Source organism: Chrysochloris asiatica, unplaced genomic scaffold (assembly GCF_000296735.1).
Source record: "Chrysochloris asiatica unplaced genomic scaffold, ChrAsi1.0 scaffold00261, whole genome shotgun sequence".
NCBI classification, from domain to species: domain Eukaryota; kingdom Metazoa; phylum Chordata; class Mammalia; order Afrosoricida; family Chrysochloridae; genus Chrysochloris; species Chrysochloris asiatica.
The window spans coordinates 2,618,915-2,633,533 of NW_006408779.1; the positions used below are offsets into that span (position 1 = coordinate 2,618,915).

At 55.9% G+C, this 14,619-nt stretch overlaps 1 protein-coding gene across 1 annotated transcript in view; it reads left to right on the plus strand.

Annotated features, from left to right (window-relative positions):
• The first annotated feature begins 458 nt into the window (after positions 1 to 458).
• MMP17 (matrix metallopeptidase 17 (membrane-inserted)) overlaps positions 459 to 14,619 on the plus strand; it is a 26,055-nt gene continuing 11,894 nt past the window's right edge. Inside the window, exons 1-6 of the mRNA XM_006874082.1 lie at positions 459 to 581; positions 6,281 to 6,413; positions 7,123 to 7,252; positions 9,900 to 10,183; positions 10,531 to 10,707; positions 12,923 to 13,013. Of these exons, the coding sequence (XP_006874144.1) occupies positions 6,374 to 6,413; positions 7,123 to 7,252; positions 9,900 to 10,183; positions 10,531 to 10,707; positions 12,923 to 13,013 (722 nt within the window). The 5' untranslated portion in view covers positions 459 to 581; positions 6,281 to 6,373. The remainder of the gene's footprint in view (positions 582 to 6,280; positions 6,414 to 7,122; positions 7,253 to 9,899; positions 10,184 to 10,530; positions 10,708 to 12,922; positions 13,014 to 14,619) is intronic.

Here is a 14,619-nt window from a genome sequence, read left to right on the forward strand (position 1 = left end):
CCACCCCCCACACACAGACCTATATACACACGCGCGCTAGCGCGCGCGCCAACGCTGCGTACCCCTCTCTCTGTTCTTGCCCTTAACAAATCCTGCGCGGAGCGCGGGCTCCACCACCTGCCCGCCGGGCGCGCTGCAGGCTCCCAGCCCCGGGCTCTCCCCCACGGAGTCCGGGGGTCCTTGCCGGCGTCCAACCTGCCAGCTAACTCAGAGGGTCCAGCAGGTTCGCATCCCGTGGGTGCCTCTGTTTCGCGTCTGGCTCGCGGCTCACTGGACAGGCGCGGGTTCTTTAGGGCTACGGATGTGGGGTGGGCTGAGGGCGGTGCTGGTCGCTGCGTTAGCTTACGCCTGGCCCCGCCCCACATTAGCATACCGACTGGCAACGCGCGCCTAGCTCAGTCCGGCGGGAGCGGCCTCACGAACGGAGCGTGTAGCGGGAGAGCTGAGCCATGGGGCCCGGCCCGCCGCCCCCTGCGCCCCGCACCCAGCCTCCACTGCTGCTGCTGCTGCTGCTCGCGCTGGCGGCCCACGGGGGGTGCGCTGCGCCCGTGCCCCGCGCCGAGGACCTCAGCCTGGGAGTGGTGAGTGCGCAGGGGGCAAGGGGACACCGCATCTGCGCCCACTTCCCGGACAGGAACGCTGAAGTCCGGCGCGGCCGAGTACCTAAGGAGACTCTGGCCTGGGGAGGAGGCGCGGGGTCCCCCAGGCTCTGTGCGCCCCAAGCAGCGCAACAGCTCGGGGTGGAGGCGCCCGGCCCAGTAACCCGCCAGCGGGTCTGTGAGGAAGGGGACCCCAGCGGTGGATCCCGGAATGAGTGGTGGGCTTACCCAAAGCCAGAGCTGCGGGGTGTGGGCGCCCGCCTCCCCTCCCCCACTGAGCACGCTCTTGGTCTGCCCCCATCCGCTCCAGGGCGCCTCTGTCCTGAACGGGGTGGGGATACCTTCCAGACTTGTATGTGCCCCGCTCCCTCCCCAGCGCTCCCCATGTCCAGCGCCCAGGTTCCCGGTTGACGTAAATTTTCGCTGGGGAGGCGGAGGCCTCTCCCGTGCAGCCTCTAGGGCTGGGGTCTCCCCTGCGGCTAGAGTTTGTGGGTGTCAGCACCTCAAATTGGCGAGGGGCACTTGGACAAGGCAGATCTCTGGGAGCTTCCACCCTGCAGCCCCTCGGAACTTGAGACCCCCGCGGGCTCCGCCTCCTCCCCGCGACCCCGCGTTCTGGCATCGGGGACCCGGGACTCCGGACAGAGGAAGCATTGGGGGTCCTCGGGGACGTGGCCAAAGGTTTGGGGAACAGTGCCCGTCAGCCTGGGAGCGCCCCTGACCGCTCCCACGGCGGCCTTCCTGCCAGGAGCTCTTGACCTCGCGCCCTGTTCTCCGTCCCGTTTGGAGTGGGGAGGGTGTCTCTGCACCCCCAGGTCGTGCGCTCTGGGAGTGACTTCCCCAGCTGTGGGAGGCAAGAGACCCAGGTCCCCGTCTTTGAGCCCGGCAGGATCTGATAGGGCCGAGGCATGCTCGCGGATGGGGGCCGGTGGGGGTCTGCCGTCAAGCCCAGGAGGGCTCTGAAGTTTCCTGCCCACCCCTACCCCAGAGAGGGGGTTGCGGCGGGGGCACCCCAAACCCGCTCCTCCTGGGCGCATCCGCCACGCCGGCGCCAGGGGCCCACTGGCAGGACCGGGCCGAGAGCTGGGGCGACTTAAGATTCGTGAGCCGCGGGTGTTGTGGGCCCGGCGGCCGAGCCCGGGAGTGGGAGCGTAGGCTCCCCTGGTCTGTGGGCGGAGGGGGGCCTCTGGTGGCCACCAGAGAAACGGCGCTCTTTGCGCGTGTGGGCGGGAAGGGGCCAGATTGGGGCGGGGCTCCGGGCCACCCCTGCCAGCCCCCTGGACGCAATGTCTGAGGATGGGGTGAGGACAAGGGCCCTTTGTAAGCGAGCCAGCTCTCCAGACAGGGTTGCCTGGCCGTCCTGTGAACGAACCCCCACCCGCTGAGGATTAGCATTCTAACAAAGCGCTCCAATGACCCCTGCCACCTCTTGCCCACCATGGGGACAAAAGAACCTGGGATGTGTCCACCTGGTCCTTGATTGCAGACTTGAGCTGACCGGTTCATTTCTGTAGTAGGTAGAACCCAGCCAGATAGGAATGTGCAGGAGAGGTCAGTCCCGTGCCTCCTGCCCAGGAAACCCACTCTTCAGAGTGTTCTGACGTTTCCAGAAATTGTACTGCTTCCTGTCCTGCTTCTCATTTCTGCAGCGGCACCCTGGGGAATACCTGTCCACCCGACATCATTGCCCTCGTTCCTCCTGCCACGAATGTCACAGCGATGGTGCCAGGCAGGGCCATTCCTGATATTCCAAAGTGGCACACGGGAAGGATGTTTGGGGGGAGGGGTGGGCTGTCCTGGGAACCAGTGTGTGAGCAGTGGGTGTTGGCGAGCTTGCAGGTGTCCACTCAACATACTGCTTTTATTTCCACTCGGAGAGAGTTTGCAAATCTCCCTGCCTCCGGTGGGCTCACCTCCCTGGGGGGACGTTTGTGGGAATGACGTGGGGGAGTGATGTAGGTGAGCATCCCACCTAAGTGAGGCCAGTGGGTGGGTGGGAGGTGTCCCCAGCCCCATTTCTGACCACCCAGTTCTGTGCCTCGCTCTCCTGTTCTAAATTGGGGGCCTTTGTGATTAATGGGTGAGGGTCATTTGTTGTACAACAGCGTCTGGCTGAAAGTGCTGCTGTGTGTCCGTCTGTCTGGCTGTTCCACGCCAGGTGGGATCTAGAGGGGAGAATCGGGATGGATGCTTTCATGAGGGACATCCCCCGGTCTCTAGCTAGGGACCTAAGGTCCAGTGGGGCGTGAGGGAGATGCACCTCTCCCCTTAGCAGGTGTCAGCTGTGTGCCAGGCTCTGGGGACTTGGGGCCACCCTGGCACTGGCTTCCGTTGGTTGGGCCTGATCTGCTTCCTGGAGGAGGGCTAGATCTCTGACAGGGTGCAGGGTCTGGTATCAAATCTACTCCTGGCTCCTTACTGGCCCCACACAACTGGCCCCACTTACTTCTCCAACCCTCCAGCTACCAGCTGGTCCTTGGCTCCTGTCTCCTGTCCCCGACCATTTCCACCTGCTGTCCTCACTGCTAGAACACTTCCTCACCAAACTACTCCTCATCTTTCAGATCTCAGCCCAAATCTCACCCACCCCCACCCCGGGCGTCCTCTCCCACACTCCCAGACATTACACAGGCCCTGAAGCCCCATGGCTCAGGTTCCAACCCTGGCTGTGCCATTAACTGGCTGTGTATCCTTGGGTAAGTGGCCTAACCTCTCCGTGGGCCTCAGTTTTCTTCTCTGAAGGACCACCTGGTGAGGCAAATTGATTCCACACGGTTCACTGTGACATGGGGCAGTGAGTGTTGAGTCGTTACTATGTGGTGAGCGAGGGGTTGCCTTCATGCGTGACATCATCTGTCCACTTATTTATGTGACAAATGGTTACCAGTTCCTGGACAGTGGGCCTGGGTCTCAGAGTCCCCCCAGCTCCTTGGCACAGTGGGTGCCAGACAGATGGCTGGTCAGATGGTCAGGGGAAGACGTTGGGGGGTGGGGATCCAGACTGCACCTAGACAGCAGGAAGGTCACCTGTAAGTTAGAACTGCTGGTCACTGCTGCACCCCCCAGAGGAGGAAGGTGAATGGAGTGGGGAGCAGTGCTGAGGGCTCTTGAAAATTCAAGATCCTGCCGCGCCATAGCCTCAGTTTCTAGGACTGTAAAATGGACTCGTGGCACCTGCTCTTCAGTCCACACCCCCATGAGCCTGGTCGGTGTCAGGACAGACGTGGGTCATGGAGGACGCTATCCGCTTGGTCAGCAGTCCTCATGCCTCCAGGGCAGAGCTGCTGAAACCTGGGAGGGGCTGGCCCTCTCACGACAGGGCTGTAGCCTCCCCACCTGATGACCAACTCTGGGCACAGTGCCCAAGAAGGGCTTTAGACGTGGGCACCCAGAGAGCCCACACTCAGAGTGGCTGTGTGGTAGAGTTTCAGCTGGACCTGGGGTCTCTTCCCTCACACTCAGGTCCTGTCTCCAGTCCCCAGCAGGTCGGGCCAGCCTCTCTGAGACTAGTTTTACATACCTGTGAAATGGCTTTGTCAGCTGAGTCCAACTATAGGGCTGTCCTGAGGAATAAGTGGGATCTCTAGACCTGCCAGGTGTCAAGCAGGGCTTCATGCTCAGGTCCATCCCAGCCCACCACCCCCTCACCTCCCCACCTTAGCCTCATCTCCCTCCACTCCTCCCTCTTCCCTCCTTGGATCCCTTCTCCATCCTTCCTTCATCCTCCTATCTCCTTCTTCATTCCCGGCCTCCTCCAACTCCTCCATCTCTCCATCCCTTATGCCTCCAAACACACATCACCAAATGTCCCTTAACCTGGTTGGACAGGATGGTCAGATGACTCTAATATTTACTAAAAGCTGCTGGATTGAGTTTTACAGTATGTAAATTATGCCTTGTTACAGCAATTTAAGAAACCACATTATGACAAGTGGAGGAGACTGCTGGGTGGAGGAGGAGGTAGGGCCCCCGCTGTGTCAGAAGAGGGCCACAGGCTGCCTCTTAGACCTCAGTATCCCCATCTGCAGTAATGGCCCGCTTTCATCCCTCAGGCAAGTTCCCCAAGGACTGTAGGAGTCATGGTGGCCTGTGGTGGGGCTACTAGAGCCCCGAGGTCCCCTCTGGCTCCCGTCACCCTCCTGGTGGCCTTCTGGAAGGTTCACCAGCCTGCCGCAGCGCCGCCCTCCCAGCAGCAGCCTCCCGTTGCCCTGGAGACCGCGGTTGGTCGCTTGGCGACGGCAGAGGCAGGACCAGACGGGAGTGGGAGTTGCAGGGTGGGAAAGGGGCCACAGAGGGCCTGCACCCAGACAGCATGCAGTCTGCCCGGCGCTGCAGGTATTGGGGGCAGAGTGGGGGTATCTGAAATGGGGGGTCTACACACTACACCCCCACCTCCAGGCACCACAGTGGTAGAGAAGGAGTGAGGTGGCGTGGGGTGCTTGTCCAGGGAGGGCAGATGGGAGCAGGCTACTGGCCATGTTTGCTCCACGATGCTCAGAGGTGGCGGGTTTACAAGCCCCAACTGCTGCCTCTTCACAGGGACCCTAGTCCCTGAGGGTTGCTTTCCTCACCCCATTAATGTTGGTCCGCACACACTCGCCCAGCAACCTGGGTTGGCATTGCAAACTGTTTTCACCTATTCGGAGATTGAGGCAATGACAGACTGGGGTCCCCGTCATTTGGGACACCCCTTTCTGCTGGGATGGGCTCCTCCTGCCCAGGTTGGGATCTGCTTGCTCAGACACTGGACATGGGAGCCTCTGCCCAGGGTGCTGGACTGCATGGGGCTTGTGGACAGGAAAGGCCAGACCCCTCACCCACAGGTGCCCCCAAGACCTGCTGCTATCTGCACCCTCAAAACCTATCAGGAACTTGTCCTCTTGTCAAGGACCCCCCAGGGTCCCCAAGAGTTGGCCAGGGAGTAGAACCATGGCCTCCAGAGTCAGCTGTGGAGGAAAGGGCCAGGGAGCAGAGCCACACGGCCTGAAGGGTCAAGAGGTGTGAGAAAGAAAGGAATGAAACAGGTCCTTGTCAAGGTGCCATGCAGACCCCCCTTTAAATGTGCTCAGAATCCTAGACTTTCCCAGGCTGGCCTTCTTGGTAAACCCTGCAGGGTCCTGGAAGGGCTCAGGAAGCTGGATTACTCAACACCCATTGGATCTGCCACTCAGCTTTCAGGACGAGGGGGCAGGGAAACAGCCAGGAAGCTCCTAGTTCTCCCCGGGGTCTCCACTCTGCCTCTCACCCTCTCTGACAGGGGGTGGGGCCTCCCTCACCCTTCATGGTGCAGCCTCCAGAGAAGCTCTGCAGGTCTTCAGGAAGCTGTGGTAGGGTTGTGAGGAAGCAGCCTGGCCGATAGTCTCAGCAAAGGTGTGTGTGTGTACGCGTGCACACCCTGACCCTCCCTGCACTCCCCTCACGGTCAGCCCAAGCCTGCGTTCACACTGGTCAACTTTAGGAACCCTTGCTTTTCACCTTCTTTCACGTACCCTGGGCCCACTGCTGCCTTGGGAAGGAGTGGGGTAGCTGCCATGTGTGGTTGCTCAGGTTGTACACTGCACAAGGTTGCCCTGTCTGCAAGACCAGGGGTGACTGTGGGCTGATGGGGGTGGGCCCAGCTGCTCTACTGGGATCAAGCCCTGTCTCCCCTTGCCCCACTCACTCAGCTCTCTACCCCACAGGAGTGGCTGAGCAGGTTCGGCTACCTACCCCCCGCAGACCCCACCTCGGGACAGCTGCAAATACAAGAGGAGCTAGCCAAAGCCATCGAGGCCATGCAGCGGTTTGGGGGCCTGGAAGCTACTGGCATACTGGGTCAGTCTTTGGGGACAGCAGGGATGGGCTCCCAGCCTGACCCCCACTGCCAGACCTACCCAGCACCCCACCCCAATCCTTTCTCCTCACCAGTGTACATGGGAGGTGTGACCAGGATGTGGGACCCCATCGTCACCCCCCCTCACCTGGCTTCGCTCTGCAGCAGGACCCCATTCAGTGCCTCTGGAGACTCAGCCCCCATGAGACCCACCCTGCAAAGTGGCTGCCTTGTGTCAGAGGAGCTTCTGGGAGAAAAGGCCCAGAAGCCGAGCTGTTTGGGTGACACCGTGGGTGCAGAGGTCCAGTTTTGTAAAGACAGCTTCAGGGCTGGCTGACCAAGCACCTGTCCAGGCCTCCGTTGGTGTAGACACCTGTGTGTAGCACAGAAGCGGACCCGCACCAGCGCAACCAGCTTCTGATTGGTCAGGACTAAGCCATATCCCATTTGATTGGCCAGGGTTCTGCTGCTGACCTTTCTGATTGGTCAGTGCCCACACCATGCGGTCGTAACTGTATTAGATGTCACCAAGTCTGAGTCTGTGAGCACATGCCCTCCATGTTTAACCTCTAGGAGGTTACACAGCCTTGCAGGACTGGGGGCTGTCTCCCCAGACCAGCTTGGGAGGGAGGACGCAGGTGGGCTAGGGGCAACATCTGCAGCCTGGTGAGGATATGAGCAGGCTGGCCCTGACCACTACTCATTCTATAGACGAGGCCACCCTGGCATTGATGAAGACCCCGCGCTGTTCTCTCCCTGACCTCCCTGCCACGGCCCCTACACGACGGAGGCGCCAGGCCACCACCCAAACCAAGTGGAACAAAAGGAACCTATCATGGAGGTGTGTGAGGGGACAGATGAGGACCTAGGGGCTCTTAGCACAACATAGTCTGCAGGCCCAGTGTCCAGTCTGGGTGTTGGCAGGGTGGTGTCCTTCTGGGGCCTCACGGGGGAAGATCCTCCGTTCCTTCTGTAAATCCTGGGGTGTCTCTGCTTGTGGCTGTACCACCCATATCCTCCGCCTTCCCGGGGGCTTCCTCCCTGTGCGTGTCCTTCCTGTTTCCTACAAGGACTCTCTTGTTGGATCTGAAGAGGCCTGGGTGGTGCAGATGGTGAACAACCTCAGCTGCCCACCGAGAGGTTAGAGGCTCAAGTCCACCCAGAGGTACCTCAGAAGAAAGACCTGGCAGTCTATTGCCAAAGTCCTATCCATTGAAAACCCTATAGAACCCAGTTCTATTCTGAAATGTGTGTAGTTGCCGTGAGTCCAAGTTAACTCAACAGCCTCTGATTTTCGGTTGACTTGTTGGATTAGGGCCCATCTAACCCAGGAAGACTAAATCTCTCTTTTCACCTCATCCTATCAGCAACGGTCTTGTTTCCAAATACAAACATGCCTCACTTTACTGTGCTGCACAGATACTGTGTTGATGTTGTTGTTGTGTTGGTCTTGTTTTAATGAACAGAAGGTTCACGGCAACCCTGTGTTACGCAAGACTGTTGGTGCATTGTTCCAACATCTGCCCACTGGTTTTTTTTGTCGCATTTTCGTCATTCTCACAATATTTCAAACTTCGTTGTTGTTTTTAATGGTATTGGGAATTGAGTGTTGGTTTACAGGGCAGATCATCAGTTTTCCATTCAACAAATCCTACACTTGACCGCAATACATACTCTGTGTGTATTGTTTCCAATCCTCCATCTAAATTTTGCCCTTAGGTAAATGGCTGCTCTTTTGATGGCAAATGGTTGGCCGTTCTATGGTGTAGTACCTCACTAGTGTTATTGCCCCCCCTCAATAAGCCTATCTCTTGCTTGATTGAAAATTTAGTTACCAAGGTGAATTCTGTTCCAGACCTGAACGGTGACTGTGGGTCATGGTCTTGGGGTTCTACCATCTCTCTCTCACCAGTAAACCTAGTCTTTTGTATGATTTTGAGTTTCACTGCAAATTTGTCTCCTACTCTCTACCCGTGTAGTGTGATCCATTTCAGAGCAGTTAGTGGTGAGTGGGCACCAGTTCTAGTCTGGGTAGTGGAGACATGTCCCTATGATCCGTTAGTCCACTGGACTCGTTCTTTGCAAGCATCTTCACTTTTCATCATTCTCTTCCCTCCCCACAGGGAAAGACCAATAGTTACACCTTAGATGGCTGCTCATGAGCTTGTAAGACCCGAGTCACTGCTCACCAAAGTCAGATGTAGAGCATTGTGTTTGTGGATTCTGTTGTGCCATCGTGTCCCCTCAGACTGTGGTCCTGAGCCCCTCAGACCTAGCAGCTCTTTGCCTCAAGGTGTTTGGGAATAGCTAAGCAGTTTTCATAATTTTGCCCCCTATATGCACCACCATATTCATGGATATGTTAAATAATCTTCTGTCAGATCTGTATGGATTCCTGAGTATGCTTCCATTCTCCTTCTCATGTCCACTCAGCCTGTGGGTTTTCCTGTGTGTCTGCCTGTGTCATTTTGTTACAGGATTGTGTATGTGATCGTCTTTACTGCTGTTCCTTTAACTCTCACATTCCTCCATGGCGTTGCCTGCCTTTATCTTTCTCCCAGTCTCACTTATATACTGCCTTCCGCCATCCAAGTGAAAACATGTCTGCCCTCTAGCCGATGACTATTTCAAACTTGTCTCCATGGTTTCACCCTGCTGTTGCACACTTGGAGTCCTGAGGTGGCACTGCAGGATAATGCACTGGACTGCAAGGTCAGTTTGAACTGCAAGTTCAGCGGTTCAAACCCAGTAGCCACTCTTAGGAAACCCTACACTGGGTCGCTATGAGTCGGAACTGACTTGAAGGCACTTCACAACACAACAATTGCACACTTAATAGACTACCGTTTTGTTGTTGTGAAGTGCCGTCGAGTCAGTTCTTAACTCTTAGCGGCCCTGTATAGGGTTTCCAAGGAGCAGCTGGTAGGTTTAAAGCACCAATCTTGGCATTAGCAGTCAAGTGCTTATCATACATTGCCACACCAGTGTAGTGTAAACTTAACTTTTCTGTGCACCGGGAAACTAAAAACCAATGCATGTGACTCAGTTTACTGTGATACCTGTTTAATTGCGGTGTTCTGGGACCGAATCTGTAGTGCCTCTGAGATCTGCCTGTAAGTGGCATCACGCCATTTTGGGTGGACATGGATGTGGTTCTCTGCTGTTCCAGGGTCTGTGTGAGCTAATGGCGACACAGTCCTGTGCAGGTGACACAGATAGGTCAGGGCAGCGGACGGAGAGTGGACACATACGGGTTTCCTGCCCCAGTAGCTTTGGCCCACCTAGACGTCACTTCCTTCCATCTGCAGAGACTTGCCTGTCCTGGGTGGGCTCCCAGAGCCCTCCTGGATATCAGCTCTGTCTCCTGAGTAAGGGGAAGCAGAGACGGGTGGGTGCTGCTTGCAGAGAGGGTGAGTAGCTCCGTGCACATGCTTCCTGCCTGGGCGGGGGCTACGGGGCTGGGTTACATCTGCGCCCCTGCCCCGCAGGGTCCGGACATTCCCGCGGGACTCCCCCTTGGGCCGAGACACAGTGCGTGCGCTCATGTACTACGCCCTCAAGGTCTGGAGTGACATCGCGCCGCTCAACTTCCATGAGGTGGCAGGCAGTGCAGCGGACATCCAGATCGACTTCTCCAGGGCGGAGCACAGTGACGCCTACCCCTTCGACGGCCCCGGCGGCACCGTGGCCCACGCCTTCCTTCCCGGCAACCACCACGCTGCAGGGGACGCCCACTTCGACGACGATGAGGCGTGGACTTTCCGTTCCTCGGGTGTGTCTGGGCAACTCTGGTGACCCCCTCCAACCCTAGCAAGGCTGGAGACCTCCACGGCCCAGCGCTATGGACAGTTTGCCTCCTCCCAGCTGGAGGGTTGCGAGCTGACCACACTCTTGCTTGTGGTCCCCAAGGTCCACCCTGTGCAGAAGGGCAGCCCATCCTCCCTGAGTGACGTGCATGGTTGGGTGGGAGGCACTGGGGATCCCGGTCCAGGAAGCCCCTGCAGTCTTCACAGTGGCCACCCGGGCAGGCCTGCATGGAACCCACCCCATCCTCTGTCCAGCAGCATGCGGGCGCCTGCCCTTCCCTCAGGCCCCAGCTCACACGGCCCTGTCCTTCAGATGCCCACGGGATGGACCTGTTTGCAGTGGCTGTGCACGAGTTCGGCCACGCCATTGGGCTGAGTCACGTGGCCACCCCCAAGTCCATCATGCAGCCGTACTACCAGGGCCCCGTGGGCGACCCCCTGCGCTACGGGCTGCCCTATGAGGACCGTGTGCGCGTCTGGCAACTGTACGGTGAGCAAGAGAGCCGGTACCTACTCGGAAAACCGAGGGGCTCAGGCAGCACATCACAACCCACAGATGCACTGTATGAATGGAGGGTAACCCCGCAGTGACCCACAGAGCAAAGTTGGAGTGGAATCTGGCCCCAGAACCCCCATTCTACCAGGGACCCATTGGCAGGCCTGAGGCCTCAGGGGAACCTCACCTTCCTCATAGAGATTAAAAATCATCTGTGGCTGTATTTTCGTTTTCTAGGTGGTTCTTATGATGATGAAATCCTTCAATACTAGGGTGATTCAAAAAGTTGATGGGAAATGAAATGATAAGATAATGGAATGGACCTAAGAACTCTTTAAACCCACTTGTATTTGTCCTTTTGTGACTGACCAGTTACTCAGCATAACGTTTTTTAGTTCCTTGAGAGTCAGGCAGAGGTTTGCAGAACAGATCAGTTTCCTATTCAATAATTCACAAACATTTTGTTTCATGGCATTGATTGCAGTCCCCACAAGGAAACATCATTTATCCCACTTCCTCCTGGGTTTCCTAGATCCACTCTATTAACCTTTCTGAATTTTGTCCTTGGGTAAGAGGTGTCTTGTTAATCAAATGGTTGATTATGATGAGGTGTCCCTCCCTCCCTAGATAGACCTATATGTTGTTTGGCTGAGCTATGAGGGTGAGTTCATTAGCAGACGTGGAGGATGACGAAGGCCATAATCTTGGGAATTTCTGTCTGACCCATAAGCCTGCTCTCTTTTTATGATTTTGAGTTTTGTTCCTGCAAAACATGGCACTAACCATTCCTCCGGCTGCACTCTCAGCTGCTCCGCCGGGTTCCATGATTCCCCGCAGCGGGCACAGACGACTCCGACGCCATACTCACAGATACGGGGTTTATTATGGACGTTAACGGTCTCTAATTCAGGATCAGAAGTGCTCAGGGCACCGTTCTTCCAGTCAGGACAGCCTCTCAGCCAGGCCTCTCTCTGCCTGGACAGTGTTACAAAGGTCTTTCAGGGCTGCTGATCAGAGCCCACAGAACACACCATGAGCCTCAGCCTGAAGGCATGCAGCAATAGCTCTGTGGGTAAACAAACCTAGCTCCCCAAAGTAAGTGCCTAAAGGCACCCCACGCTGCAAGCAAACCTCCTGCCCACAGTCCCTCAGCTTCACTGGCTCCGTGGGCTGGGAGCCTGTCGCTCTGTCTGGGGCTCTGGCTCTCAGTCATGCCGCTCCTCTGGGGTCACCTCTTTTGCTCCTGGGTCAAGGACGTTCAATGCACAGGGGTCTCAGGGCCCAAACCACACATTCTACTCCTGTCTCTTGTTTGATAGTCCTGAGATCGCCCCTCTTCTGAGATGCCTTATTTCATACTCACGTTAAATCTCCCGGTTTCACAATTAAATCGCCTTGTTCACGATCCCTTATAACGGAAGGATACATTTCGTCAGCATCTTCTCCACTTCACTTACGTAGACCCATCAAGGAGCTGGCTTGGAGTTCCAAAGACTGGCTAGAAGAAATGTAGGAAAGAGCCCACTGTATCTCAGGTCCATGTTTTCTCCTGCTTCATCCAGGACCTTCTAATACAATCCCCTTCAGGGCAGTTGACTGTAGTAGCTGGGCACCATCTAGCTCTTCTGGTCTCAGGGCAGTTGACTGTAGTAGCTGGGCACCATCTAGCTCTTCTGGTCTTAGGGTCATGTTGTTAGGTGCCATTGTGTCAGTTCCAACTCATAGTGGCCCTGTGCATAAGAAAACATCCTCACAACTGTTAGCATTTGAGCGCACTGCGGTCACCACTGTGTCCGTCCATGTCATTGGGGGTCTTACACTTTTCTGCATCTGTATCAAGACACCCTTTCTCTTTGAAGCCATTGTGTGTGTGCACCACATCTTGGGTATTCGTGTTCTGATGGACACTTGGGTTGCTTTCACTTTTTGTGAGTAGTTCTACAGTGGACACTGGTGGACAGGTTTTTGGTGTGGACACCTCTTTTCTGCCCTTTAGGTGTATATACATGGTGGCATGGCTGAGCGATTCAATACCTCAGGGTTACCTCTTTGTATGTACTGTCATTGTGTCTCACATGCATATATCAGCCATCAGCACCATGGAGTCTGCAGTTTGTCCTCTGAGATGCCTTAGTATCTGCCTCTGGCGATTCCAAGAAGGACCAGGTGGATTCGAGTGATTCAATGTGTTCCCTCCTTGTGCCCACAGGCGTGAGGGAGTCCATGTCCCCTACTGGACCCCCAGAGCCCGAGGAGCCACTTCCCCTGCCGGACCCTCCTGGAAACCGGTCCAGCGTGCCGTAAGTCTTCTGTGCCGCCAACGCCCTGACCCGTCCCTGGCAGAGAGCTCCTAAATGGCAACTGTGAGTCGAGAGGTTGAGGCTCTTTGGAGAACAATGGGCCGAGTGGGCTAGCTGGCCCTGAGTGAACTCCCTAGTAGTCCTGGTAATGCAGTGGCTAAGGGGATTCACTGGTACCCCTCCTCCTCCCCCCAGGAGAAAAACAGTCCATGGTTGGCATTCACCCACCATTGAGAGGGAGAAAGATAAGGGCAGTCTGGGCCATTGTACGGGGCTCTATCAGTCAGCACCAACTTGATGGCATTGGGTTGGGAAACCCTAGTGGTGCAGCAGGTAAGCACTTGGCTACTGAGCACGAGGTCAGCCGTCCGTATTCCCCAGCTACTCCACAGGAGTAAACCTACTGCTTCTGTGAAGGTCACACACACCCTTGAGAAACCCTAAGGGACAATTCTTCCCTTCCCTGTCAGGATCAACTGGACGGCAGTGTCCCCTGCCCAGTCTCCTCCCTCCCTCCCTCTGCCCACGCCCGTTCTGGAATTGGCGTGAACAGCGTCTTGTCCTCACCCGCCACACGCCGCCACATGCTGAGGAGCAGGCTATGGCCTCCCTCAGCAATGGGCTGCCTAGCTGAGTATTATCAATTCCCTTCAAGGTCAAAAAAGTACTGCTCCAGCTCCTTTGTCCTTAACCTGACTTATTTATTTATGGCGGGATGCATGCCAAGGGTACAACAGCCAAGGGGCACAAGAAGCATGTGTGTGCGTTGAACCGTGATTTCTTCTCTTGGTCGACCTGTCCCTCCCGCTGCAGGGGTAAACGTTTTGTGGCTTTTTTGGACAGTCTGCACACAATAAGAAAATTCACATTTTAGCCCAGGGCTGCCCTGCAGCCTGATTACTTTCTTTGTGTGTGACTCAATTTATTTAATGTTTAAAAACCAGGTAAAATAAAATACAGTGTTTTAGGGTACATGCTTAGGTGATAAGACTATGAATAAAAAAAAATGCCTTTACCCAATTCAAAAAATAAACAACAACAACAAAAAAAACTAAAGAAAATTAGTAATTTGGGTAAGTGTCATCTCTGGCTGCAGACAGAGCCTGTAGTTTCTGGTGGCACGAAAGGCCTGAAGATTTTGCCTTCATGTGATTACACAAGGGGTCTCTGTGTTAAATGTTTGAGCTGCATTTTTGTGTCTCACCCATGTTCCCATCACAGTTAAAAACAGAGCAGGACAAATGAAGCAGAGGCCCAGTGTGATGTTAGAGGGATAAGAGGCCAGTGGTCAGTGTGTAACTGGGCCTTTCTCTGGTGTATCAGGAATCCCAGTCCCTGACATCTGGTTTCCCGAGCTCTGTGTCCCCGGGGAACCATTTGTGTTGGCGCTGGAGGGAGACACACTGGGCTCTGTAAGAACTGGGTGACGTTTGGTGGCGTGAGTGGGCCGTACCGTGTTTCGACAGCCCTTGATTGCATTCCTGAACACTGGCTGTGCACACGCGCCTGGCAGGTGGTTGTGCTGATGGCTACAGGGTCACGTTCTGGAGTTGGAAGTAGAAGGACAGCATTTGGTAAAAACAAAACAACCAGTAGCCATCAGGTC